General features: G+C 44.2%; 3 protein-coding genes across 5 annotated transcripts; all 3 read left to right on the forward strand.

The window, feature by feature from the left end:
• The first annotated feature begins 3,427 nt into the window (after positions 1–3,427).
• LOC120959000 (proton-associated sugar transporter A-like) lies at positions 3,428–9,089 on the forward strand. The gene is made up of 6 exons (XM_040382112.2): positions 3,428–4,253; positions 7,051–7,502; positions 7,581–8,241; positions 8,317–8,491; positions 8,562–8,657; positions 8,741–9,089. The coding sequence occupies exons 1-6, from the start codon at positions 4,096–4,098 to the stop codon at positions 8,870–8,872; spliced, it is 1,674 nt and encodes a 557-aa protein (XP_040238046.2). The 5' UTR covers positions 3,428–4,095; the 3' UTR covers positions 8,873–9,089.
• Positions 9,090–10,882: 1,793 nt separating this feature from the next.
• On the forward strand, positions 10,883–18,466 carry LOC120959001 (membrane-associated transporter protein-like). Its single transcript, XM_040382113.2, has 5 exons — positions 10,883–11,344; positions 11,410–12,319; positions 17,450–17,755; positions 17,835–17,930; positions 18,020–18,466. Exons 1-5 carry the CDS (start codon positions 11,223–11,225, stop codon positions 18,149–18,151), a joined length of 1,566 nt encoding a protein of 521 aa, XP_040238047.1. The 5' UTR covers positions 10,883–11,222; the 3' UTR covers positions 18,152–18,466.
• Positions 18,467–18,590: 124 nt separating this feature from the next.
• On the forward strand, positions 18,591–27,967 carry LOC120958996 (sodium-dependent nutrient amino acid transporter 1-like). 3 transcript variants are annotated; one of them, XM_040382106.2, is made up of 6 exons: positions 18,591–19,470; positions 23,210–24,145; positions 26,219–26,334; positions 26,407–26,665; positions 26,738–27,381; positions 27,464–27,967. In XM_040382106.2, exons 2-6 carry the CDS (start codon positions 23,460–23,462, stop codon positions 27,709–27,711), a joined length of 1,953 nt encoding a protein of 650 aa, XP_040238040.2. In that variant the 5' UTR covers positions 18,591–19,470; positions 23,210–23,459; the 3' UTR covers positions 27,712–27,967. The 3 variants fall into 3 exon arrangements, with proteins under 3 accessions (XP_040238040.2, XP_040238039.2, XP_049464451.1); XM_040382105.2 differs by having other exon boundaries at positions 23,290–24,145; XM_049608494.1 differs by lacking the exon at positions 18,591–19,470 and having other exon boundaries at positions 21,486–24,145.
• Positions 27,968–27,987: the final 20 nt, after the last annotated feature.

A 27,987-nucleotide genomic window follows, 5' to 3' on the forward strand; every position in this document is an offset into this window, starting at 1 on the left:
GAGCTACTGCGAATTACATACCTTTAGGCGCGTAAAGGCGGACAGGTTCATTGATTTTTTTGTAAAATCTTTGAAATTACACTTTCTTGTTGTAATGTTGTTGTTGTTTTAAGTATTTTCATGGAAAAAAGAAGAAATAAATAATTGCTACACTTTCAAACAATGAATTTTTTAAGGTTATTTTTTATACCAAAACATGACACACTGTCCTGCCATGCGGATTTAAGCCGCGGGAAATGCTTTTACCATTGTAAAACACTTCACATGTTTATTGCTTGCTCCCTCCTCTCCCCTCCTGTTGTTGTGATTATACCGTCGTAAAGCTCTGCTAGGGTCGTCGAAAAAACATTTCGGCACCGTTCACGGCGGTGCTATCAGCTTTCGATTAGCGAAAACATTGGCCATATAATCGTATGGGGAACGGAGCTTTGCCAATCGCGGTGCTAGATTGCAATAAATTGCGTCCTATCGGGCAGGGGCGAGTGCGAATCGGCACCATGCGTGTGTGTGTGTGCAAACGGATTGACGTAAACTGTCCGCAAAAATGCCGATAATGGGCCGACTAGGAAGGTGATTACACGCCCGGTGGTATCCTTTTCGTACGCTATTTTTGATCGTGTGCGCATGCTGTATGCGATGATTTACTGCCAGAGCTCGTGTCGCTGTTTGGATTAAGCGTGTGGTGGAAGAATTAGACACATTTGTTGATCACTTTTCCACATACTGCATTTGCTGGTGGAGAGGCTGGGAATTTCCTAGATAAAATGCTAAAGCTGGCTTTAGGGAAGTCGAACACGAGCGAAATGCTGCGCAAATAGCAGCAGAGAGTGATTCGAGTTTGAATGAATATTACACATTTAAACAGCAACACGCATCGTTTATAAAATTAAATCACAACAGCTACAAAAACACCTCAAACCGGCGTTTCAAACACGATCGGTAACTGTGTCGCGATGATAACTTTTTAAAATTGAACACTTCACACCACGCTTCAGTCCGACGTAACAAAAAAATCACCCAAGAAACGTGTTTGAAAACAACCGTTCATTGCAGGGCAATTAATTGATCGCCTGACCGTTCTGACGTGCCCCTGGCCCCTTCGTTGACGGATTAGTTCTGAGCGGCGTACCGATCGGCTGCCGAAACGATCTGCTCCGCTTAGTAGTGACCTTCCAGCAGTGCCCGAAGTAACAACAGGTTACTCACCGGACAACTGTGCATACATTGGGTGTATCACGCGGCTCGTGTGTAACCTGGTACGAGAAGCCGCTGAGAGGCCTTTTTAAGCTCACGAAGACATGAAAACGGAACGATGCAGCATTCAAAACTCAGCACGACAGTCCACTGGATGACGAGGGAGAATTAGAGCAGGGGCGGCTTTTAAATGTAGCCGGTGAGCAGACAAGACAAGCTGGAGAAGCAAACGAAGGGAAACAGAATTCACTGAGAGTGACGTTTATTTTGGTTGGCAGGATTTTTTTTTATAAACAAGCAAAACAAATGCTTGTATGTTGCTGTATACGATTGATTGATTCCGAATTCTGCAATTTCCAGGTAGAGATTTTTTGCAAACGGATCTCTAACACAACGACAAAACAAGTAAAAAGCGTTCGACTGCCAATGTTTCCATAGAGCAACAAAAAATGACTATAACACAGCACAGGCCTGATTTGAAAAGTACAATTTAAATCAACACACTTGAACCCCACTGTTTGGCTGTGAATTGTGGATTACAGTTGAAGGACTTTCAAGAATTGTTGGAATGAAAATTTGTACTTTTTATGAACTACAGTTTGAGGAAACGTGAAAAATAGCATTAAAAAGTGTCACAAAAACAACTTTGAATCGCCTTAATTATTTCGACAAAATACTATAGACATTCTATTGAGCCCTACATAAGTTATTGTACATAAAGGAAATGTTCCAAAAAATCAATTATTCATGCATCCTCAAAAAAGAGAAGAGCTTTTAAAACAGAAATATGTTAGAATGGAATTTTAAATTTCAAATATTTAACATTGCTTTAAATCTGCAGGCAACCTTTAATATGTTATCAGTAAGTAGAGTATAATGAAAAGATACTTTGAGTTTCCAGTGAACATCGAATAAACTTCAATCATCTTCTGGAGCCTTCTTGGTATGATGCCACAGTATTGATTCGCAAATTTACTCCATTTAAACAGACCTGGAGCGGTTTTAATAAAAAAAAAAACAAAAATAATCAGCAAATAAAATAAAAAGGGGCTGCACAAAAATATTGACAAATTGTGTACTTTAACTAAATCACTCATTATAACATTACACTTCTTGTATTTAAATGTAAGAAATCTTCAAACAGCTGTAAGAATTGATGATCAATTCAAGGTCAGTCAGTGTTGTGTGGCGAAAAATACGAGTTTGATACATGTACAAATTAGAATTTCTGGGTTTTTGTTATAAGGCTCAATAGTAAGGAAATGTCCATGTGCATTATTTCTGATTCCATTTCGATGATATTTTTGGTGACAACTTGCCTGATCGAATGGTATTTTAGATCGATCAACATATCATCCATTCGAGATCAAAAACAGAATATCCTTTTTGTACCATTATTTTTGCTGAATTGTAAAACTCTTGAATCAAAACAAATAAAAAGTCTGATAAGACACAGACAACCACACATAAGAAGAATTCTATGATTTTGAAATAAATTCTATACGCTGATTTGATAGTAGTAGCAGTTGGGAAAGGTTTGTTTAGTAGTCGAAATTTGAACATAAAGTAGCAACAGAAATTCAATAGTACAACAATTGATTATTAAACAGCGGAACAGTAATTAATTATCTACAGATTCTCCAGAGTACATTCCCAATCATCACTCATCACATAATAAACAACAACAAGCGCCCCACGTTCAACCACGTTTCAGCAAGCTGCTTCCTAGCCCGCCGCATTGATCGTAATCGCGTTCCGCGCCAATCGTACAAATCCTTTCCAGACCAACGTCGATTCGGCCACGCGTAGGTCCCGGTTCCGACACCCAAAACAAAACCGTCCGCCATAAACCATATCCGCAAAAAAAACTGCTGTGTAACTGCGACCGTTATTGCAAGCCGAGCTAAGTTCCGATTAGCCGACCAGCTCAGCCATCCCATGTACCCATGGCCCTATATGACGCTTCGCCGTTCGGTTTAGGATAATAAACGCGCGGGACAGAGGTAATAAAATTATTATCAGCCATCATTTGTTCGGTGGGGTTGTACTTTCTTCGAATTGTGATCTCCGCATGCCCTGCCGCGCCCAAGGACGATACTGCGTCCCCAAGTAGAACTCCCCCCCCCCAACCCTCACCCATAATCCAACACGGCTGTATTAGTGTGTTGGGGACCGCAATCAGGCAGCCACCAGGTGAATGCGCGACCCGAACACGGGTATAAAAATGCGATCGTTACCGGCGACACGGTTTAGTTGCGCTCTCGTGTCGTTTGTCGCTGGAAGCGTATCGTGCCAGTCGTGCGTTGTTGCGTGTGCTCTCCGTGTGGAGGTGGAAGCCGCTTGTGTATACAAATCGGTGCATATTAGTAGGCTCTGAAAGCACCTACCGGCAACGGAGCGACAACAACGCTAGGTGAATGTGCCGCCGGAACTAGTTTGGTGATCTTGGTGCACCCCGACTGTGTGTGTGTGACTGTGTGGAATGTGTGGCGGTATCCTATTTCTGCAGGATCGACGCGTTTTCAACACGAAAAGGTTGTGAGACTCAGAAGGGCAAGGGCATTTCGGTTGGTTGACAGCAGATCGCACGCCCCTGCAATGCATTCCCAGGTGTCCCTATTTCCCGGTAACGGGTGACGGTCGGTTTTATTCCTCTCCATCGTTACACATTTTGGACGACAACAAGCCCCTCCCCAAACAAAACCGTCGGTGCCACTACCAGCACAAGTGCGCTCTAGTGGAAAGTTTATGAATTAAAAGTATAAAAGTGTACAAAGGCTACTGCAGTTAGCGCACAAGTGTGCACTACCCCGAGATACACAAGTGTGGGAAGGTGAATCAGCTCGATCGATCGTCCATTGGTCTCATCGTGATCGTATAACGTGATTGTTCTACCGAAAGATGGCCGACACGATGGAGCAAACAAAACAGACGACCGATGTCGTCGTGTACACGAACGGAAGTTCGCTACCGAGCGATAAGGAGATTATGGACAGCATGCTGCAAATGCGCTTGCAGCATGCCAAAAAGCAGGACCGCGATTACTCCCATCTATTCAGGTAAGGCGTAAGTGTTGTGCGAGGAGAATCGGGGTGTGCTGATGAATGTTGATGTTTTGTCACCAAGCTGTTTATAATTGGCACTGCAAATTAACTGCCCGGTGAAGCGTTACAAATGGCGTTATCATTGTGTTACGGTGAATCGATTCTCTATATTCTGAAGTTGAACTGGAACACATTAATTTTTCTCATTTTTGCGTGGGTTTAGCAATTTTGATTCAAAAATAATTGACCACTTTGGTCCGCAGTGGACACTTCGGACACTGAAGATCATCACAGCACTTATCACACAAAACAATAACGACACAGCTCCAATTACACCAATTCGCAATGCTTACTACAATAGAACACCTGGAAACTGGCACAAAACTGCAACAAAACTGCTACCCACCCCCGTCAATAGGGAGGAATTAACACTGGCAATGAACAAACTTCCCCTGCATTACGTGTCATTGACACATTTCACGCCCTCCCAATTATGCTGTGTGTGGACGCACAGACGACGCCCTAACGGTATGGCAGTAAATTTGATATCTTGAACGCTTTTACTTCTACAACCGTCACCGTGTGCATCTTTACGATCCAGACAGAATGTGCGATAATGGCGCTGTGGGGTGGTTACTGTTAACGGTGTGGTGGATAGGGCCAATTAATAAGGCGTTACAACCTGCCCGAGCTAGATTACACAGGTTTCGTTTATTGCCGTCTAAATCTACCTGTGAGCCTGAGTAATCCTCCAATTGGGCTTGTGGGTTGCGTTTATCTTCCCTCAGCTGCGGGCAGCAGCTTATCGTGAGCATTTTCGCAAACCCATCTTGGGTTTTTTTGGCGGAAAGATGGAGCAATCTCCAGCTCACATCCCGATCACGGTGCCGGACTGATACCATTCTTGACGTCAGGTGTGCACGAGGCTTAGGAGCTGCTCCAAAGGTTACTCTGCTGATGGGTTGGAGCGCTTGTGGGATGATGCCTGTTTTTTTGTGGAAGAGTACTTGCTTAAGACAACAACTCTGTCAAGTTGATTAGCCATGACATTATCTGCATAACGTCTGCAGTCAGCTGAAGAGCCAGGGAGATAATCTCAGACGTGGTAAGAGTTTGTGTGCCCCTGCTAAGTGCATCCTTTTATAGCTCATACAACCCTTTTAGCCTTGAGTGTTTTCGAACAGTATTATTGTTTTAAAATTTACCGGATCTAGACCCCTTATACGAAGCAAATTGGGCACACACTTCATCGCGTTTTAATTACCCTCCTGCGTTGGGTTTTTTTCTGATCATTAAACCGGCCGGCGCTGAGTAGCTTCATACAAACATAATACTGGTTTTGCCGCCTGAGCTCAATGGTCAACAAAAACATAGAATCAGCCCCGGTTTTGTTGGTTGTGTTTCAGTGAAAGGCTCCGCGCGGTTGAAACGTTGTTTGAATATTTGATGCATAGACGCGCAAAAAACCGAATCAAAACAAACCGCTTAGATCGTGACTCATAAACTGGGAACCAAAGCATAAAAAAACAACGTTGCGTGGAATATCTTGATTTTTGTTAGAATTTGAGCTTTTATGACTTTTGGAGGGAAAGACTATAAAAGGTTCTAATTTGTATTCGTGCTATGTTGTATCAGAATTAATAAAAATCATGTGCAACATTCAAGCAACTTGCCACAGTTATGGCTATTGTTGAGTTTTCTGTTGCGTTATGCGCTCATTGATATTCACGAAGAGCTGACATAACGCTTCAAAAAGCATACATTTTGTTCCTGTTTTGCATACACAGTCTTCAGATATTGCTTAAGTTACGCATTTAGCCTTGTCGCATATTTTTGAATTGTTATGTTCCTAATCCTAGAGGAAAAAATAGTTCGATTATCAGCTCCCGCAAGATCACTCTTCTTCTTTCTTGTTTTCACCTTCTTCAGTATCCTGATTTACGTACCAGAGCAACCTTTGAATGAGTTTTCTATGACTGTCTTCAGCTAACACGCAGGATAACATGCAGGAACAGTAAATGCAAGGCATCGAACCATGTCTAGCATTGTAGTAGCAGCCGTGTTGATCACCCCGAATTCTACTCGGTGAAACAACGACAACTAGAATCTGGAAAGAGTAGCTCATAAAAAAAACAAAGTAAATAAAGAGAAAAATCTAACTTCGGGCTGAGTTGAATTCAAACATTCCTAATAGGATTAGATTCACTCACTCTTCATTACTCAGTGTTCAAATCTCTAGCACATTGGGAAGTAGCCACATAGCAGCTTTCGTTGATTCAAAGTGAAAGAGTTAGAATGACGAGTTAAATCATTAATTCATTTTCTAAAAGTCACAATGTCACAAGTGTGAAGCGTTACACCACTCATTGAGGATTAACTCTTGATTCACTTTGAGTGGTAAGTGATTCGATTCACTCTGAGCTAGTCAAAAGTCGGCGTGGATAATTTAATCATTCATCGTAATTGAACTCTCTAAGACGGCAAATTAACTCTCTTGAGAGAATGTTCCGATAACTCTCTGATTCTCTTTGAGTGGCTTAAAACACAAAATATTTAAGTGAATTCTTTGGGATGATTAAATCGAATCATTTACTCATGAATCAGTATGCACATCACTAGTTCATAAACAAGTCTAGTAAGCCTGTTTTCAAACATAGAATGACCACATACAGTTAAGAAGGAGTAGAAGACAACATACACGATCAGTTATATGTAAAAAAAAGCAATCACAACACTCCTCAACACAAAATAACTCATTGTCTCTTTTGCTTCTTCGCTCCTTCATTCTCCACAACAATCCCTTCTGAAACAGGAAAAAATCCCGCCTCGAACTGATCCGCCTCTCGTCGGTGATCGTCGGCATCGAGTTCCTGTACGCGGCCGAGACGGCCTTCGTCACGCCGATCCTGCTCGGCATTGGGCTCTCGCACACGTTCATGACGATGGTGTGGGCGTTTTCGCCCGTTCTCGGCTTCTTCTTCGCACCGATGATTGCGTCCTTCAGCGACACCATCCGGGTGCAGTGGGGCCGACGCCGGCCGGTCCTGCTAGCGCTCGGACTGGCGATGATGACGGGCATGTGGATACTGCCGCACGGCAAAACGATCGGCGTCTTCTTCGGCGATCCGGACGTACCGGTCGACCAGATGGAGGGCTTCCGGTGGTCCATCCCAGTCACGATCATCGGGCTCGTGCTGACGGATTTCGACGCGGAGACGAGCAACGGCATTGCGCGAGCGTACTTCATGGACATGTGTGCACCGGGTAGGGGATTGAGAAGCCTTGTTCAGACTTTGTTAAGACCGGGAACTAACGATTAATCTCTTTTTGTTTTGTCCCCAGATGATCAGTCGCGCGTACTGACGACGGCCATGTTTATTGGTGGGCTGGGCGGTACCGCCGGGTACGTGCTTGGGGCGATCGACTGGAGCCAAACTAACCTCGACATCCTGGGCAGCAACGAGGCGACCGTGTTTATGTTCGTGTTCATCGTGATGGGCGTAGGGTTGCTCATCACGCTCACCAGCTATCGGGAGGTTCCGTTGCCCTTGTTGGAGCGCGATCCGCTGCTTCGACCGATCAACTCGAACGCTTTCGAGGCGGAAAAATCGCGCCAGCTGGCCGTGTACAGCATCTCGAAGGACGTGATTCCGGAACCGATCAAGCCCGACCAGGATGCTGCGGCCGGGATCGGGGATGACGATGACGAGAAGCCGCTACGGTTGCGTGACTTCGTGCGTAACATTGTGCGCATGCCGAAAAGTCTGTTCATCCTCTACTCGACACAGTTCTTCTCGCAGCTCGGCTATCTCAGCTACTGTCTGTACTTTACCGACTTTGTCGGGTCGGAAGTGTTCGGTGGGGACGTTGCGGGTGCGCCCGGTTCCCCCGAGCTTGCCCTGTACGAGGAGGGCGTCCGGTACGGTTGCTGGGGTATGGCCGTGTTCGCCGTGTGCAGTGCGTCCTACTCCGCGGTCATCGAGCGGTTGGTAAAGCGGTTCAGGTAAGGACAGAGACCCTCGAAGAGGAGTCAGAGATGGAGTGATTTACGAAGTGGTTTTTTATTTCAACAACACAGCGCCCGTCCAGTGTACATGGCAGGGTTGTTGCTGTTCAGCCTCGGCATGCTGCTGATGGGGCTGGTCAAGGAGAAGTTTATGATCTTCATCGCCTGCCCGACGGTGGGCATTATGTACGCGACAATGTACTCCCTGCCGTACTTGCTCATATCTCAGTATCACTCCAAAAACTCGGTAAGTATTACATGTTTCTTAAAAATTTGTTTTGAAACTTACCTTTAAACTACCATCTACTATCCACCAGTTTGAAGTGAAGGATGGTAAATGTGTACCAAACACTACCAAGCGCGGGTTCGGTGCCGATGTTTCCATGATGAGCTGCATGCTTTTCCTCGCCCAGGTAGGGCAAATTCTTCTTCAAACCATTTCCATTTTAAGCTTGCTTCTAATTCTTGAAACGTTTTTGTTTTTTCATTCCTACAGCTCATCATCTCGCTCGCGATCGGCAGTATTATCGATGCAGTCGAAACGAACGTGGTGGTCATCTTTTCGGCCAGCATATTCTCCCTTGTCGCTGCCCTGACAGCGTCACAGATTGTCTACATGGGACTGTGATAGATAGCGGTTGAGCGGACGTACGGAGCCGGACAGTCTAACGACGAACGGGAAGGAAAATGTGATAAAAAAACGTATTATTAAAACCTGATAATTGAGTAAACGATTTATCTCCATTTGACATTGTCGGCCATTTCTGCAACATGAAGAGAAGAAGTGTTGGTGCGACAATTGGTGCTTTGGAAATGGCAATAAATATACCTCGCTCGGTTTATAATTATTGTGATTGTTTGATTATTTATTTACTTTAAATATGCTACATGTATTAAAATTGATTGATTTTTAATTAAATTTATTTGGATGTTACCTTATTAAGAAAATTTAAGGATGAGATAATTTGCTTAGGCGATCAATTTGGAAGCAGCATAGTGTTTCCAAGAACTACTGTAACACGCCCGTAAGTGACTTTGTGAGGCTTACACTAAGGACGTATTGCCGTCAGCGCAGTACCAGAAGTAAACCAAGTAATTGATAAGATCGCCAAGCAATCACAGTTTTGTTCAAAATAGTTCATTTGCGATTGAAAAATGAAGATGAAAAGAGAGGAAACATTTAGACAAAAAAAAACCTACGATACTGCATGAAAAAGTGTAACCAATTCAAAGCAAACCGAACAAAAAATCAAACAAAAACCATCACAAAAAATGTTTAGTTAAGCGAAAGAAACCACTGCAAATGGAACGAAAAAAGTTAAAAGATAGAAACATTCCAAAGATCTCAATTTCGAAATGATCAATGGTTCAGGACCTCAGGATGTCTTCCGGACCTCAAGATGGTTTGGAATTGGGATTTCAATAAGAAATGTTATAGGAATTTGCTAATGATTTCATAGCGTCTATCATTGATCTGAGTAACTTTCAATTCGATGTCTGTCTTTTACGTTGCTTACGTATGGATGCATCCATAGTGTCAATTCGCTTTCATTGCATATGAACATTAGCTTGAATATCTTAAACATCATATGTAGATTTTATAGCTAATTTTGGATATATTTTACTCTTTTGGAGGATGATCATTACAATACTTCTTACAATTAATAATCATCATCAGACATGTATCACCTACATTAAAACCTATGGGAATGGAATACCTTTTAAGTGTTGACAATGTGGAAGGCATAGAAAAGATTGACATCGAATTGAACGATGTGTCGATCAATGGCTAACATTATCAATTCCATCGGAATCCCCTGTAAGATTACATTCTCTTTACGTTCTTAGGATGGTATGAAATAGCGTTACTTAGCAGTACCTTGGAGATGAAAGAGTATATAACCTTACGGTATTGTTTTACTTGTCTGACTCTATAACCAACTTTACTTTACGATCTTGATCTGATGCAGAAGTGTCTTACCATAGACACATTAGTAAGATGAAAGTATTTCCAAGTCCTAAAACACGTGACTTAAGTTTATGAAAAAATGTAACTAAGCTACTACGATCGTGGTCACTTCGTTCGTATGGTAACCCTTCTTTTAGATCGATCATATGGACAGAGCATCGGCATGGTAGGTTCAAGATGAGATGTCATCGTGGCAAGGCCGTGCTAGTCATTATGAGAGAGCGAGAGATAATGCATTTACAGAGGACTGCTAAAGACTATAAGCAACTCCAGACACTGCTACAGTAGACCAAGAACATCATTCGCTCGTGGTATCTCCCAAGGTCTGCAACAAGACAATGATCTTGCCCATCAGCTGGTGACTGTCAAAGTCAAATAAATAGAAACAAGCGATGGACAGCATTACCTATTTCCCGACATCCTGGTCACTTGCTGTGAATGAACCAGATGTATGCTTAGTTCCAAATGTGTTTAATAATCCCGATTAACTCGACCCGAAAATTGTTATGTCAAGGACGTCTTAATTTAATATCAACTCAAACGTATTAAACCCCCAGCTCAAATGAAACCTTCACCCAGCCCAAGAAAGGGTTTGGAAAGCCAGCGATTGATGAAGTGCTGGCAAACATTTATAACTACTAATCGCAAAATTTGTCTATCAGTTAAAGCGTACAAACGCGTGCTGTCCGCTTTTTGCTACCCAAAACAGTAACGCCTCTTCTTTGACGATGTTTCCACAAGGGTACAGGGTTTCTTATCTGCCTGGTTAGAGGAAAGAAAGCGCGCCATCTACAGCAACAAGACAAAAAACTGTCCCAACACTGTCGCAAGATTATCAATGCAACGATTATAAAGCGCCCGTCGTTTCCGCATTGAGTGTGTGAGATTACGATTATGCTCGTACAGACGCCACAGCGCTTACAGCGACACATGCCAGAGCATCCCGATTGCGATCGGAGCATCAGCTCAGTGCCGTTTCGGAAGCTGACGGTGACTAACGGTGTGTAAGATGTACGGGACGTACCAGCAACAGGAACGCCTCACCGAGGATGACATACTCCAGGGAATGCTCGAAAGTCGGCAGCGCTTTGCCAAGCTCGACAACTCCCGGGGCTATCAACACTCTTTTAGGTGAGTTAGGGAGCTGTTCGGGTGCCTTTAAACTCATTTCAAACTTCAAAATGCTTTACTTGCAGAAAAAAATCCAAATGGGAACTGGTGCGACTGTCCCTCCTCATCGTCGGCATCGAGTGTACGTACGCAACGGAGACGGCACTGGTCGCCCCGATCCTGCTTGGCATCGGCCTGCCGCACACGGTCATGACCATGATCTGGGCGACGCCCTCGCTCGCCGGACTGCTCTTTGCGCCCGTGATCGCTTCTGTCAGCGATCGACTCCGTTCGCGCTGGGGCCGTAGACGTCCGGTACTGCTCGCTCTGGGCTGTACCATTCTTACTGGCATGCTCGTGCTACCGAACGGGCCGGCCATCGGTGAGCTGGTGGGGCTGACGAGCGTCGGCTGGGTGGCCACAATCACAACCGTCGGTTTGATAATGTCTGACTTTTCGGCCGAAACGAGCAACGGACTGTGCCGGACGTACGCGATGGAGGTGTGCACTATTCGGGATCAGGCCCGCGTCCTCAGCATCATGGTGCTGACGGGTGGAATCGGTGCGACCATGGGTGCACTGTTTGGAGCGATCAACTGGAACCGGCTCGGCATTGGACGTTTGTTGGGTGGGAATGGACCGTCTGTGTTTGCGGCGAACTGGATTGTGCTGTTTTTGGGGCTATTGGTGACGTTGACAAGCTTTTCGGAGATCCCACTGCCGGTGCAGGAGTCGGAACCGATGTTGAGGCCAGTGACGCAAAAGATGTTGCTGGATGAGGTGAAGCGTGCGCAGGGAGAGGGTCGTGTGCAGGAAGAGAAAGAAGAAGTGCAGGAAGTGGTTGGGTTTAAGCAGTTTGTCCATAATGTGCTGCATATGCCACGATCGATGAAGGTGTTGTGTTTGACGCAGCTGCTGAGCCACATGAGCTACCTGACATACTGTTTGTACTATACCGATTTTGTTGGCGCTACGGTCTACGAAGGAGATGTGCGGGTGAGTAGATGCAGTGATTGGTGAAATGCTTTAGTTGTGTGAAAATATGTAGAATATTCAACATTGAATATAAACGGCATAAGCTAGAAGTTTCAGTGCGTGTGAATTGAAAAATATCGAAGAGAAGGGTGCAAAGATTGCTGAACGATTGTAGCAAAGATCGTTAAATGTGTTTCATAAGCTCAATATTAAGTGAAGAGCTATTTAAATTAGTGATGTGCTCTCTGGAGTGCACCCACGACTCTGATCTGATCCCGACTATTGTGAATACGACCCTAACCTGATCTATACCGACTCCAGCAAAATGGGAACCACTAGTTCTCCCCGGAGTTGGAGTCGTCCGGAGTCGTAGTCATCTGGGTAGGAGTCGTTTGGAGTCGTCCGGAGTCGTGCAGAGTCGAAGTTAACCCGTGTCGTATGTAGTAGTCCGAAGTCATCCGGATTTTTCAGTATTTCAAATGAACTAGATCTCCATCGAAAATGGGTCCTTTTTTCGTGTTTTCGCGTGGATTTCTATACTCCTGTAAGTGGACACCAATTTTCTGAATGATTGAGGGAAAGTCGACTATAGTTAAATATCGGCAAATGCACGATTAGGCATTTCTGGTGTCACATGAATAATGTCAAATAACATTCATTCTACTTTTTTGCAATCATTTCATCGCAAAAGAGCTGACTGTTCTTACACAAATGATTGTCGCTCTTGGAAAGTTGTGCCATGGTAACCGTAAGCCATTCACTACGAATGTCATAAAAAAATGTCGACGCAGATCAGAGTCAACTGGTACCTTCCGATGTAATAGGCTTGTGATCAGGCATTTCATTTAGTTTTTTTTCGTTTGCGCGTGCACCTCGTGTACAGCCCATTGTTTCGAAGGCCGACTCCAGAAGACTCCAGACAACTCCAGACGACTCCTACTCTGGCCGATTCCAGACAACTTCGGACGAATCCGACTCCACACGATTTCGGATGACTCCAGATGACTAGAGATGATTCCAAAAGACGATACCGATCCAACGATTCCGAACGACTTCGGATTATACTGGGCGGACCTAACTTCCGGATTCGGTTCCAAAATTCTCGGAATCGGATCGAAGTCGAATCCAGATTCTTGCCAGGTTTATCGATCACTAATTTAAACGTTAAACCTGTATAAAATATACTCCTATAGGAGAGTAAACTGGATAAAATAACATCTCTAATCGTATCTCTAAAGATTTGTTACTCTTTAAAGTCTCGCGAATCGTTAAAGATCCATGCATCTCTAAAGTCTCGTAAATCTCTAAAAATTTAAAAAGATCTTGAATGATGCATGAATATCTTGTGAATGTTTTGTTGTCAATATCTATAGATTTATTAATCTCGAGAAAAAATTAATCTTTAGATATTCATGAATATCTAAAACGCCAATATAGCCTAAATACTTTAAGTCTAGGTTATCCATAGCTACTACCATAGGGATTGCGGAACGTGAATCTTTGACTATGACAAAGTTTTTTTTCGAACACACTATCCCGGATATCGTTAAGTATCGTGTCGCTGTCATAAGAGTGCCTAACAACAAATAGTAACAGTGCCTCACAGTTTTTAGGTGAATTGCAAAACCTTTCAAACTAGAGACGATTTGAAAGGTAAAAGACTAAAAAGTGAATATCTTTAGAAAGACATTCATACATCTCTAGAAATTCGTCAATATTAAGGGTTTTATAACTGAATGAATGAATTAAATTTTTTAAGAGATTCATGAATCTTTGATGATTAATTGAAGAATCATTAAGATCAGCTGTGTCAAACTCATTTCATCAGAGGGCCGCAAGTACAAAATTTCAGTGGATCGCGGGCCGCAAAGTTGGGAATGGAAAATATACCCCAATATTTATGTAAAATACTTTTTTACATTTTTATTGTTAAACAAATTGACTTTTTGTGTACTCCTCGCTTCTTATCTGGAATCGTTTGTTATGTACAAATTCGCGATGTTATTTTTATATGTGCTACTTTTTACATGAGAAAATTTTTTTAATGTACTTTCAACGTTATTACTAAAAAAGGACATTTTACATTACTCGCGTTCTCTTACGGCAGTTCTGCTAGAAAATATCTGTTAAACACACTTTTTCACTGAAGTAGGAGAAGTCTAGCAGCCTGTAGTGAATCTTTTTCAAGCAATCCGAGCTATCCATCACTGGATGAATAACAAAAATATTTGCTTGCAATGTTTTGACAGATCAAGAGAAAAATTGTAATAACACGTGTTGAAACATTATTTTTTGCTAATTTCCAAGTTCCAAGTGTTCTGGTGATATATTCATTTCTTATAACAAGAACCCGTATTTTACGAATAACTTTTTTTTTAATTACGATAATTTTATCTGACGAAGAGTCGTGGTGTGTGTTCCCATACAGATCGGCAAATCTGTTTTTGACACTTGAAGGGAGATGATTCGCGAATTGAGGAATTGAGGACTGTGTGAGCTAATCTATTAATAAGCTTTGTATTGCATGGCTTCGGCATTTAGATTATTTTTATCCTTAATCTAAATCCTTTAGGCTTAAACGTAATCATATCATTTTGGTTTTGATTTTTGAGGAGGTTGGAAATTACATTAATTCGTCTTGCAGAATGTTGGGTACAAATAATTCCAACTTGGCTACAATCATTTTTATTAACATTTATGGTGGCATGATTATGACAAAAAACAGAAGTGGCTCCAATCGAATATCAATGATGTAACATTCTAAGGTCGGAAAAATCGAAGCCGAATGAATCCTTTACTCGGCAGTCGGGGGCATGGAGATTGTCAAATTCGGTGGGACAACCGATGACTCCAACGGTTCCGAATGGCTTTAAACGGCTCTATAGGCTTCGGACCATAGCCGATTGAGCCGGTCTCGTAGTACAGTCGTCAACTCGTACGACTTAACAACATGCCCGCCATGGGTTCAATCCCCAAATAAACCGCGCCGCCATACGTAGGACTGACTATCCTGCTATGGGGGGAATCAATTAGTCACTGGAAGCCAAGCCCACAAGTGGGTACAGGCAGGCCTTGACCGACATCGGTTGTTGAGCCAAAGAAAAGAAGAAGATAGGCTTCGGACGGCACCGAACGGAACTGTTGGGTTGATTTTGGCCGGATTCGGAGTAAGAATAGCTAAAATCGGAAATGGTTTTGAGCCGTGGATGCGATTCCGACAATCCATCACTAGTTGTTGCGAAGTTTCCTAGTGTGTGTATCAAGTTATTTTCATTTCTTTTTCGTTTGTAGACAGTTGACGCAAATCTATTTTTCCATACAGAATGCGCAATCGAATGTGCACAAAACTATGCTAATATTCAGAATTTAATCGAAACATAATACGACTGAGCTTGCATTCGATTCAATGATTCTTAAAGGTCTCGATTGATATGTACGTTAGTGTAAAATAAGTTTATGAGATGTTATGGGTACATTCATGTTAGTTTCCATATACCAACAAAAGGATTGTCCTTCTCTGGAAAATTTAATACACTTTGACAAATAGTAATAACAGATTTAGGGTTTGCAGTGCTTTTAGCAATTCTCAAAATACTCTTGCGGGCCGCATCCAGAATCGACGCGGGCCGCATGCGGCCCGCGGGCCGCCAGTTTGACATACCTGATTAAGATTAATAAATCTTAATCTGATTTATCACTAGTTCTAAGCTTTGTTTATGATGTTAAGCTTGCTACAGCCTTAAATTCACCAAATATCGTTAATATTTGGTTGTTTTTAATTTATTTTCATGTATCCGTCAAAAATAACTAATTGGTAAATAATTGCTTATCAACTATTTAAAGATAGATCAACTAACGTGCTAGTAGTTTACCTTCAATTTGGCTGCAGAGAACAAGACAAAGTACATAGCAAAACAACTTGTCTTGTTACAACAAAAATCATAGTACAACAAAAATCTGTGGCTCTTTCTCTGAATGCTTTCTTAGTTCTTCGGGTGTCCCTCAAGGTAGTGTCCTTAGTCCCTTACTGTTCATTCTCTTCCTCAATGACTGTACTTCGATCCTTCCTCATAACGGCTTCTTGCTATATGCGGATGACGTTAAAATTTTTCTTCCTGTATCTTCTACAGCTGATTGTCTAGTCCTTCAATCCTGGCTCTGTAAATTCTCTACATGGTGTGCTTCTAACGGTTTAGTCCTGTGTCCTGAAAAATGTTCCGTCTTGTCTTTCTTCCGATCTTCTACAAGTATAACTCATGCTTATAGTGTCTGTGATGCCCCTATTCCCCGTGCGTCCTTGTCTAAGGATCTTGGCGTCTTCTTTGACCCGAGTCTTTCTTTCAAGGAGCACACGGACTATGTCATCAACAAGGCCAACAAAAGTCTTGGTTATATTTGTCGCATGTCCACTGAAATTCGTGATCCCTTTTGTCTTAAGTCCCTTTATTGTTGTTGGGTCCGTTCCGTACTGGAATATGCCTGTGTCATCTGGTCTCCTGTCCAACTATCTCTGCTCCAAAGGATTGAGAGGATCCAGAGACGTTTTACAAGGATCGTATTTCGTAGGTCGCTGGGTCATCACTCTATTCCGCTTCCTTCGTATGACGATAGATGCACTCTATTAGGCCTTGCCAAGTTGGAGCACCGCTTCTCGGTCGCTCAGGCTTCTTTCGTCGCTGGCATATTGCTCAATACGATTGATACCCCTTCACTTCTGTCGCGTTTACATTTGTATGCACCTTGTCGCACCTTACGTTATCGTTTTCGTCTCCAGTTACCTATATGTCGTACACGTTTTGCTCGCAATGAGCCTTTTGTAAGAGCTATGTCGTCTTTTAATAGTACTTCTGATCTGTTCGATTTCAACATATCCTATCCTGTCTACCGATCCCGTCTTCGCTCCTTTTCCGTACCATAAACTCCTTCCAACTCCTTCGTGAATAATTGTATACTATAGTCAGTAAGCACTATTGCTGTAACCCAACGTGGCCGAGCAATTAATAAAATAAAAAAAAAAAAAAAAGAGTAACTCATACAAGAGTTTTTTAGCTAACTCAAAACCATCAGTAACCTTTCACGACACTTCCACAATATCAAAAATCACAAAGTGTCATACTAAAAATCCATTGTTTCCTTCCTACCATCTCGCAGGCTCTAAAAGGATCGGCGGCAGCCGAACGGTACGACGACGGGGTTCGGTTTGCCTGCCTCGGTATGGCCCTCTGCTCCACCACCTCCTCCATCTACTCCGTGTTCATCGAGGGCCTGATCGTTCGGTTCGGGGCCCGGCCTGTTTACGTGGGCGGACTGCTGGCGCACTGCTGCGGCATGCTGGCGATGGGACTGATGCCCCACAAGCTGGTCGTGTTTGGGTGCTGCGCCCTCACGGGGGTTATGTACGCCACCATCTATTCCATCCCGTTCCTGCTGATCTCGCACTACCACTCAAAGAATTGTGTAAGTAAAGGTGCATAAAACACAGCGAGCGAGTGCATTGTTCGATTGAGTTTTAAATCCCTTTTTTACTTCGACCCAGTTTACGGAAGTTGACGGCCAGTACGTGGAAAGCATCGAGCCACGAGGGTTCGGTGTGGACGTTTCTATGATGAGCAGTATGTTATGTTTGGCACAGGTACATTATGTTTGTTTTTTTGTGTATGTGCGTAAAATCTGATTTTAAAAACATTCTTTTATGCTTCATCTCCCACCAACCAACAACAGTTGATTGTATCGCTAGCGATCGGTGCCGTGATTGATGCGGTCGGTTCCACCATCATCATTACGTTCATCTCGTCCGCCTTCATGCTGTGCGCCGCCGGATCCGCCATGGCAATACTTTACATGGAACTGTAGATTGTAAAGAGGGGATTCTCGGAAACGTAAACGAATCGTAGTTTTATTACTGTAATGTAAATACACGTGTCTCGCTGCGGCAGAAACGCATTTTCGCCGAACGAATTATGAATCGAGCGCGAGCGAGGTGTGTGAAGCTTTCGCGGAAAACAAAACGCCTGTGCGTATGCAATCACAATGCACGGCAAGCTTTCCGGCGTGGAGTAAGCGGATCGTTATTTGTAAATGGTTGTTTTCACTGATTTTAATTTAAGTATGAGTGAGCTTTAGCAAATTAAAAAATGAATTGAAAATAAAGAAAAATAAATAAGTCTATTTGATTTGAGTCTACAGTACAAACACATTTTCCTTGACTTTCAGACTTTTGACACAAAGTTTGAAACTTTTCTTAACATTCACAGTAGGTGAAGCTTGTTACTTCAAGTAAGTTGTAGATACAAGAAATTCCCATCATAAATCTGTTTGTTACCTATTCACTTCAAAAGCCCCCAGAAAATAGCCAGGAAAATCAAACAGCAATCGTCTTCTTTCCGCCACAGAAAAGCAGCGTGTCATCGTGTCCCGAAACCTGGTGGCAATAATAATGCCCTAACTCTTTCGCGTATGTAACACACACACACACACACATCAACACAAGTGATTGGCCCCACTAAAAGCGTTTGATTGCTCTCGCCGGCGCGTTTATCGACGGGTTGGCTGTGACGTACCATTAGTACCGCCGCCCGTGTGCCACATGATGCGCGCGTGCCCATGGGTATGGTCAGTGATGACAAAATCATCTACAGGCACAATTTGCCTTCGCCTCTATGCGTTGTTGTTGGTTGCCTGACCTACCGTACCGCTGCGTATGCAGCCTACGCCGGATACAATCTAATCGCGCCCTCTGTCACTTGATGCTGGTGGATGCCGACTTGCGTGCGTACGCTTTTATGTATGATGCTGTTAGTGTGCGCGCCAGTACAGCGCAAGCCAGGAGAGGAGCAATCATGCTTACCTTCAAGCTAATGCGGATTACACCAACACACACGGTGCCGATGCACTGCCGCTGGATTGGAGTGGATTTATGCTACGACGACGCCAGTGCATTGTGCAGCCGAGGGTGACCTGAACACGGAGCCAGCACGACAAGCAACGGGAAGGTACGTGAGGTAGAGCGCACACGGCACAGTCACAGCAGCCGCCACAGTCTGTAGTGGAGTGGGTGCCGGTGCCTAGACCGCTGGCACCGATCCAACAGTACGGCGATGTCCGCCTTAGTAGCAGGACGCACAGCACATGTGAGAGGTGAATAGTGTGCCCAGCTGTTAGTGAACTCATTGGTGAGCTCGTTGCGCCCTGGGAAGAAAGCGGAAAGCGACACTCAAAATTCAAAGCTCTCCCAAAACTGCCCCCAAAAGTGAAAGTTTTGCCCGCGTCCCGCAGCGCAGTGAACATTACATAAAGTCGTGACACCCCATAGCACACCTACGGCGGCACGTTTAGTGTTTGCACAGTAAAGCCAGTTAGAACTTGCGGCAACACGCTGTCTATTTGTGCAGCGAAAGGGATTTAGAACGCTTGGCGCAATCTAGTTTAGCCTGACCGCCCGTACACGTGGTCGTAGTTCGTGCTTTACTACACAAATATTAACTTGCCGGTCTGCCATAAAGCGTTTGATTATTTGCCGCCACCCGGAACACCACAGAGGGGACGTTTGAAATGGTTACATTTCGCTTTACTGGAACCGACACACGGGGGAGGTGGTTGCAAAGATCATCGAACCGGTTTCGTGGGTTGCAACAGGTGTAATAAAGATGGAGACGTGGAAGACAACAAACTGTTTGCTCGTGTCGTCGGGTGCTTCTAGGGCTACGGTGGAAGATTGTAGTTTCGTGCAGATTTTGTGATGGGATTACTTTAATCGAGCAGAAGTCGTATTTGCGTTTAATATTTGGCAAAAAAGGCTTAGTGGTAGTGATTTTGATCTGTTTGGTGCATGGTGTGTTTGAAAATGTTTTCCTTTTAAAGTTCCTTTGCACCACAAAGTAATGCAGCCGACGATTAGTAAGAGCTGCGAAGAAATTGTTTGGTCCTTCGAACCGGATTTCAAGCTTCGCTTGCAATGTACAGCGTAGTAAAGCCACGAAATCAATTCACTCAAGCCCCACAAGATCTTTACTACGATGCCGGCAACAATTCAATCAAACTTGCTCGAATAAACTGCAGATTACATAGTACAGCATAGTGGATTGAGCGAGCTCATCCCTAGACAACCTTGAAAGGAATTTCAATCATCCAGCCTCACACCCGGCGAACAAACTATGGCCGGCACGTAATTGAAGGCACGTGATGAACGAACAGGGGCTGAATTTAATTTGCATTTGTTTGTAAAACTTTTCCGTCTAGCCGATCAAAACCATTCAAAAGCGTACCGTTGCGTTGCTTGAGGAAGATGTTCGTAGAAGCCTTTTGTGGTGAAAACGTCGACCGATGAACGGAGCGATCGGGAGTGCTATCTTTGAAATTTGTTTAATTCAGTTGGCGCAAACTTGTTCCTTTTCTCGCATCGATTAATTTGAAGAATTGGCACGTGCATTTATTTGGGATAGTTTATTTCAATTTGTTTGTGTTTTGTGTATGTGTGTGTATTTTTTTTCTAAATAAAATGAACAGCATGGGTCGCCTTTTAACAGCGAGGATGTTCATTCTCTCCAACAACTTGTACAGTATTTTGTACTTCAAATTGGAAAGTTCTTCATTTCAACAAAAACCTGTTTAAAACCTGACAGGCCCCATCATCTTAAACGCCACCCCACGTCAACACGGATTAAAACTGAACCTAAGAATGTCGAATCTCATTAAAAAATTGATCATTCTAAATCTCCCACCGCAAACGTTCGGCTAAACGTCACTCATTTGGGCGGTTAAAAAGCGAAACCAATGACGCTGCGGTTACAGCAAAGGACAAAAAAAGGATGCCCTAAAATGAGTTATAAAATCGGTTGCGAGTAATTTCACAGTTCTTCTTCTACTTCTTCTTCTTCTTTGGCACAGCAACCGCTGTCGGTCAAGACCTGCCTGTACACACTAGTGACCTTGGGTTTCATTGACTTATTGTTTGTGATTGTAATTTCACAGTTATAAGTTAAAAAAAATCCTGATGACCGCCTAAGAAGCTGCATTTATTTGACATTACAAAATCTTTGCAAATTGGCAGATTTATCGTACAACTTGCATACGATACATAAGAGCATGATGCATATGAATCTGAGTAGAAAAACTCAATAATGTATGAGGCTGAAGGAAACTTTGATATTTAAAAAAAAATTGTTTCATAGTCAAACTTGCAGTACTTTGTGAGCCTAACATATTTTTTAAAACAAAAATATGTTCCACATTTCATACCTTTAATGGCGTCATAGATAATTCTCCATAAAAAATGCTTTAGTAAAACAATACAATAATGGGTAGTTTTGAGGAAGTTTTTTGCTAAACACTGTTCGAAATGCTTAGATAAAGTTCTGTTGTCACAGAAAAAAAAAACTTTATCAGGGACTCCACGAACGAGCATTTCTTTACATATTTTCAAACGGTCAACAGTGACAGTATTTGAAGGTTGACACATTTATAAACAGACATAGTTGATATCGTAGAATACTCCCTCTTTAAAGGGAAATTTTGTTTTTTTTTTTTTTACATCACGAAATCGGCATATTTAGCTAAAATTTAGAACCCTTTTAATGTCCGTCTACAATACAAATTTACATTCAGAAGCGCCACAGCTCCATCACGCACTGTACGTGCGTAGGTTTGGCAAAATTCTCCGAATTTCAACACTGTACACCCGTCATACGATAGGCTCCTTCGGGGCTGGAGGGCCCTCATCAGGGCCAATGCAGTTCACACCTCCTCTTCGCATCCCGTATATCCCTGCCCGATGCGTGTATCAAATTACCACCCGAAAAAAAAAACAACCCAGTAGAAAGACGCATGCAGCGTTGCCAGCGTCTTAAACATTCCCGCTAGTGCACTGTACCGTGGAGCTAGTGCCCAATTTTCGGGGGTGTTAGTTTCGTGGATCCTCGTCTATCCCATCCTGGACGGTTTACGGGCGTCAGACCTTCAGTCTACTCCCGGTACGGACTTTGCGCTACTTTCGCCCCAATACCGGGGCGTGTGTAGCAGCAGAACATCGCTGAAGGAATGCTACCAACGGCACTTGCAAGGTTTCGCATCGTCTTTTGCCGGTGCCGGTGCATGTTTCGGTTACCTTTTTGTTCTTGCCTTTTCTCCTTCGCATCGTCCCTTTTGCTCAGTGCTGAGCCGAATGTTTGTTTGCCGAAGGTATTATAATTGTCAGCGAGTCATTTACACTAAATAGTGTGGCCCGCCCGCGGCCGTTTGGGTGCTTAAGTTTCGGTCTCTCCCTGGTCTCTCGATTAGACCCTCATCGGAGGAAACAAACGGCCAGTCCCGGCCCAACGTCCCAAGCTTTTTGGTCAGTTTGCTGCCAGCCGTTGAGCCGCACGGTATGATGTGTGAGTGAAGTGAACCGACCTAGCAGGACCGAAGGAATCGAAATCATCACCCGGCGGGACACAATTGCACCTCAAAGCGCATAACCTCGCATACCACATCAAAAGCGAAAGCGTCGGCGTGCCGTCGACATAACCACAACTTAAGTGGACATAATTGGTTTTAATATACTGTACTGGTTCAGTTGGGCGCAAAAGGATTGCGGCGAGCCCACATCACACGTACAAACACACATACAGAGTGAGTTCCGACTGTTTGATCTTGACTTGCGAATTTATTGTGACACACATATTGCGGCCGAGTCGGCCGAGACCGGCGGCGCCAACACTAATCCTGTTAGTAGCACGTGCCGCGATGATCGGTCGACCCGCGCCGTTCTTTGGTTCGGCCCGCGGACTTAGTAGCGCTTTGGCACCTCGCTTGGATGTGCAGCTTAAAGACTGCGGCGTCACTCGTTGGACAGAGTTGCCCTGTTGAGCAATCAGGTTCTCACGGTAGTATTAGTAGGTTCGCTTGCTTAAACCTTAACCAGTCGTGTCGTAGTTGTACCCGTAGATGGATATTCCCCGTAGGATGTTACCTTGCACCAACAAACCCTTCCTATTGTTGCTTCTGTAAGGTAGACACAGTCTTCCCTATCCCTGCGTTGTGTATTTAGTGCTTGTGTATGTGACAGTGTGTGTTTAGCTTCAACAAGCTACAGTCCTGCAGTGCCAAAGCCATCCCCTGAAGAAGCTCCCAAAAGCAAACAGTTCACTTCATAAAAAAAAACATAATACTTCCCCTCAATACGATGGCGACCAGTAATCCGGCCTTTGAGAACGATGAGCCCGTGCTGACGAGCGATCGGACCTCACACACGGCAACCAAACCAAGCCTCGCCGCCGTCACCGCCAAGTCCAGTGCCAAGGTGAACCAGTTCCAGCAGCCACCGGAACAGACGACCGACAGCAACACCAGTCGGACCGGCGCACTGCCCGAGATGAACCTGATGAAGAACATCCACAAGGTGCAGCGGGACAAGTGGGGCAAAGATATCGAGTTCCTGCTGTCCTGCATCGCGCTCTCGGTCGGGCTGGGGAATGTGTGGCGCTTTCCGTTCACGGCGCTGGAGAATGGGGGCGGTGCGTTCGTCATACCGTACCTGATCGTGCTGCTGCTGGTCGGGCGTCCGATCTACTATCTGGAGATGCTGATCAGTCAGTTTTCGAGCCGGGGCTGTATCAATGTTTACGATGCGTCGCCGGCCATGCGAGGCATTGGGGTGGGGCAAACCTACTCGACGTTCATCGTGATGACGTACTATGCGTCGCTGATGGCCGTTACGATGCGGTACATGATCGCGTCGTTCGGTGATCCGTTGCCGTGGAGCGAGTGTAACGACGCCTGGAACGCGACCTGCATCGATTCGCGGCTGATCACGAACATGGCGGAAAACTCGACGGCGACCGCCGTCTCCTCGGCCGAGCTGTACTTTGTGTGAGTATTTTGAAGGAAGGAGGGGATATTCAGATGATTAAAGTGCAATCGGTAGAGTTCAAAATAATTATATAAATCGAAGATATTGCAATGGCGTGAGGTGTAATGTTAAGCTTGGATATGGTTGTCAGGTCCAAATCAAATCCACTGATTGAGCAAACGATAAAAGAACTTAATCAATTAGATTGAAGGATTTTGTCCACAAGTTCGGAGACACACTTTCCCCAATAGAAATGTATTCTTCTTCTATTTGGCATAACGTCCTATGCGGACATGCCGGCCTATACAGGCTTTCGAGACTTCATTACCACGCAGCCGGATAGTTAATCCTTGCTACGGAGGGGACGGTCCATTCTAGGCTTGAATCCATGACGGGCATGTTATTGAGTCGTTCGAGTTGACGACTGTACCATGGGACCACCGCAATAGACATGTATCCTCTAGATAATTTGCAAAATAATTTAAAAGATATCTGAGAACGGTCATCACTTGGAGTGCTGTTGCCTGGACGAAGAATTAATACAGTAATCAATACTGCTAATTAGAGTCATCCAGTTGTGAAATGATAGTATTTAAAAGGAGGCGTAACGGCTTTCCAAACTCTTAGCCCTAGATGTGTTTAGGATAAACGAACTTGCCCCTGTTACGAAAGACGGAGAAAATTTTCACCAAGGATGGGCCTCTTCCAATACACCCAAATAGAAAACTTGACTGTTTTGAGTAATAAGAATCCACAGATGTCTATTGCCATTCCCAAGAGGGGTTAAGGTAGACCTAGGCCAATTGCGTTTTCTGTGTCTTTGTCACAGAAAAGCAATTTTGCCTCTTTTATAACGATAAGAATTGCCCGTTTTAAAGCTATCTAGTGTAACCAGCAACTAATCTAATCGTTGGTACGCACGGGCGGCATTTTACTCTTTTATTGGGCATTTCGCAGTGTCTATGAATGGAGTGCTTCTACGCCGGTATGGCGTTATCTTTAGCTTGATTAGCTATGATAACCTAGGGAGTTTTTTTTTGTAAATTGCTTAATAGGTTGTTTAGCGGACATTGACATTGAAATGGACCTCTGCGGTAAAATTGCATCATGTTGGGCAAGGCCTAGGGTCCAATTATTCAGCAACTGTGATACAAAGTATGTATATAACCAAGACTTTTGGTTTGACAATGCATTGGATCCTTTCAAGGGTAAACGGGGTTCTATTCTCATCCGGCTCGTCTCCCATTAAATGCTACAAGCATGTCTTGAATGCTCTTGTTAGGTTGCAATGGAAGTCGTAAATAGCATATATGTTTTGTTCATTTATCCTTGTTAACGCGCCTATCTTGCTCTTTTTGCAAGTATTTAATCATTTTATGCGTCAGAAAAGGTTCATTTCTGAAAGATAAGATATGACAGAGTAAAAATTTTGGTTCTGTTTCGAGTACTGTTATGTAATAAAAAAAAGTTCATTAAAAGTACGTAAGCTTTAGCTAAGTTAAAATTTATGTTGCCTACATTGCAATCTCCTGCTATACATTGCAATTTCCTTTTAATTATTGGTAATAACCTCAGAAAGCCGGTCTCGTTGTACAGTCGTCAACTCGTACGACTTAACAACAAGCCCGTCATGGTTTCAAGTCCCAACTAGACCGTGTCGCTATACGTAGGACTGACTATCCTGCTATGGGGGGAAATCAATTGGTCACTGAAAGCCAACCCCACAAGTGGTACACGCAGACCTTGACCGACAACGGTTGTTGAGCCAAAGAAGAAGAAGAAGAACTTCAGAAAGCCGGTCCCGTGGTATAGTCGTCAACTCGAACGATCTAACGACATGCTCGTAATGAGTTCAAACCCCGAATGGACCGTGTACCGACCATACGTAGGACTGACTATCCTGCTATGAGTGGAATCAATAAGTCACCGAAAGTCAACCCCACAAGTATAGGTACAGGCAGGCCTTGACCTTTAATATTGTTTCATTATGTTCCTATCATGCATGCGGATATTCAATTACCATATGATCAAAAAGCGAGCAGCAACGTACCATAGATTAATTACTTATCATTTCTATAACATTTCCCCCACAGCAAGGACGTTCTCAAGGAGGCCAGCACGATACACGATGGCATCGGTACACCGGATTGGCGGTTGGTGCTGTGCCTACTCGTCCCCTGGACCTGCATCTGCCTTACACTTATCAAAGGTACAGTGTGCAGTGCCAACTCTGCTTCAAACAATCTAAACATCTTTACTCACTATCCCTTCCCATTCGCAGGAATTAAAAGCTCCGGAAAGGTTGCCTACTTCTTGGCCATCTTCCCGTACGTCGTTATGCTGGTGCTGCTCATCCGGGCCTGCACACTGGAGGGTGCCGCCGACGGTATGCTGTACTTCATCAAACCGCAGTGGGATCGCATTCTGGAGGCGAAGGTGTGGTACGCGGCCGTTACGCAAGTGTTCTTTTCACTCACCATTTGCTTCGGCAACGTGATGATGTACTCGTCCTACAATCGCTTCCACAACAACGTGTACCGGTTCGTGCATGCTCGTGATCTTCTGCGAATGATTTCTGAATGATTGTTTCTTTTCAATTCCATTTCCACCAGGGATGTGACGATCGTGTCGATCATGGATACGCTCACGTCGATGCTGGCCGGGCTGATCGTCTTCGGCGTGATTGGCCACCTCGCCCACGTGCTGGAGGCGCCCGATATTAAGCACGTGGTGCGGGGCGGTGCCGGCCTTGCCTTCATCACCTACCCGGACGCGATCGCCAAGTTCACCTTCTGGCCGCAGTTCTTCGCGATCGCCTTCTTCCTGATGCTGTTTGTGCTGGGCATTGGCAGCAACGTCGGTATGGCCACCACGATAATGACAGTGATTCGGGATCGGTTTCCCCAGCTTCAGCCCGCTCTGGTGGCGGTAGGGATTGCGATCGTTGGGTATGGGATTGGCATCATCTACACAACACCCGGCGGACAGTATGTGCTGGACTTTTTGGACTTTTACGGCGCCTCGTTCGTTGCGCTCGTGCTGGCCGTCTTCGAGATGTTCACTTTCGCTTGGATCTATGGGGTGAGCCGTATCTGTCGGGATATTGAGTTTATGCTGGGCATTAAGACCGGCCTTTACTGGCGCATTTGCTGGGGCTTTATTACGCCGACGCTACTGGCCGCCATTCTGCTGTACCACATCGCAACGTACGAAACGTTCACTTTCAACGGTTACGTCTATCCCGATGGGATGTATGGTGAGGCAACACGTGAAGAGGCTACTTACTTAGAAAAAAAAAAACACTCTAAGATTACATGTTTTCTCTCCCAATCGTACAGCCTTTGGATGGTGTATCTTTGCTGCCGGCGTGCTGCAACTGCCCGCCTGGGCGATCTACACCTTCCTCAAGCGCAAGGAGCCGGACTGGCGCGATCGTCTGCTGCACTGCTTCAAACCAACGCACGACTGGGGCCCGGAAGACCCCGAACTGAATGCCAAGTATCACGAGTCGGTGTACAAACACGAACAATCACTGCCGCGGGATCGTTCGCTAGTGCGAAGGATGTTCGACAACGTGTTCAGTTGAAGTGAGACTTTGAAATTTCCTTCTTTTTTTGTTTCGCATTTATTGCATTTACCGCATGGATTTATTTCGATAGTTTCACAAATAAATAATGCTACAAAGCAGAGCGTTTTAAGCCAATAAGCAGGACAACAGTATCTTAGCTACGAGGAATATCTTTTTAATCAATGCATTTCGTTAGTATTATGAACGTCGAGAATAATTTAAGATCGTACATTTCTAGAATAAATTGATGAGAGATTCTTATATTACATTTGAACTGTACTGTTATCACCCACA

This window comes from Anopheles coluzzii, chromosome 3 (assembly GCF_943734685.1).
Source record: "Anopheles coluzzii chromosome 3, AcolN3, whole genome shotgun sequence".
Lineage (NCBI taxonomy): Eukaryota > Metazoa > Arthropoda > Insecta > Diptera > Culicidae > Anopheles > Anopheles coluzzii.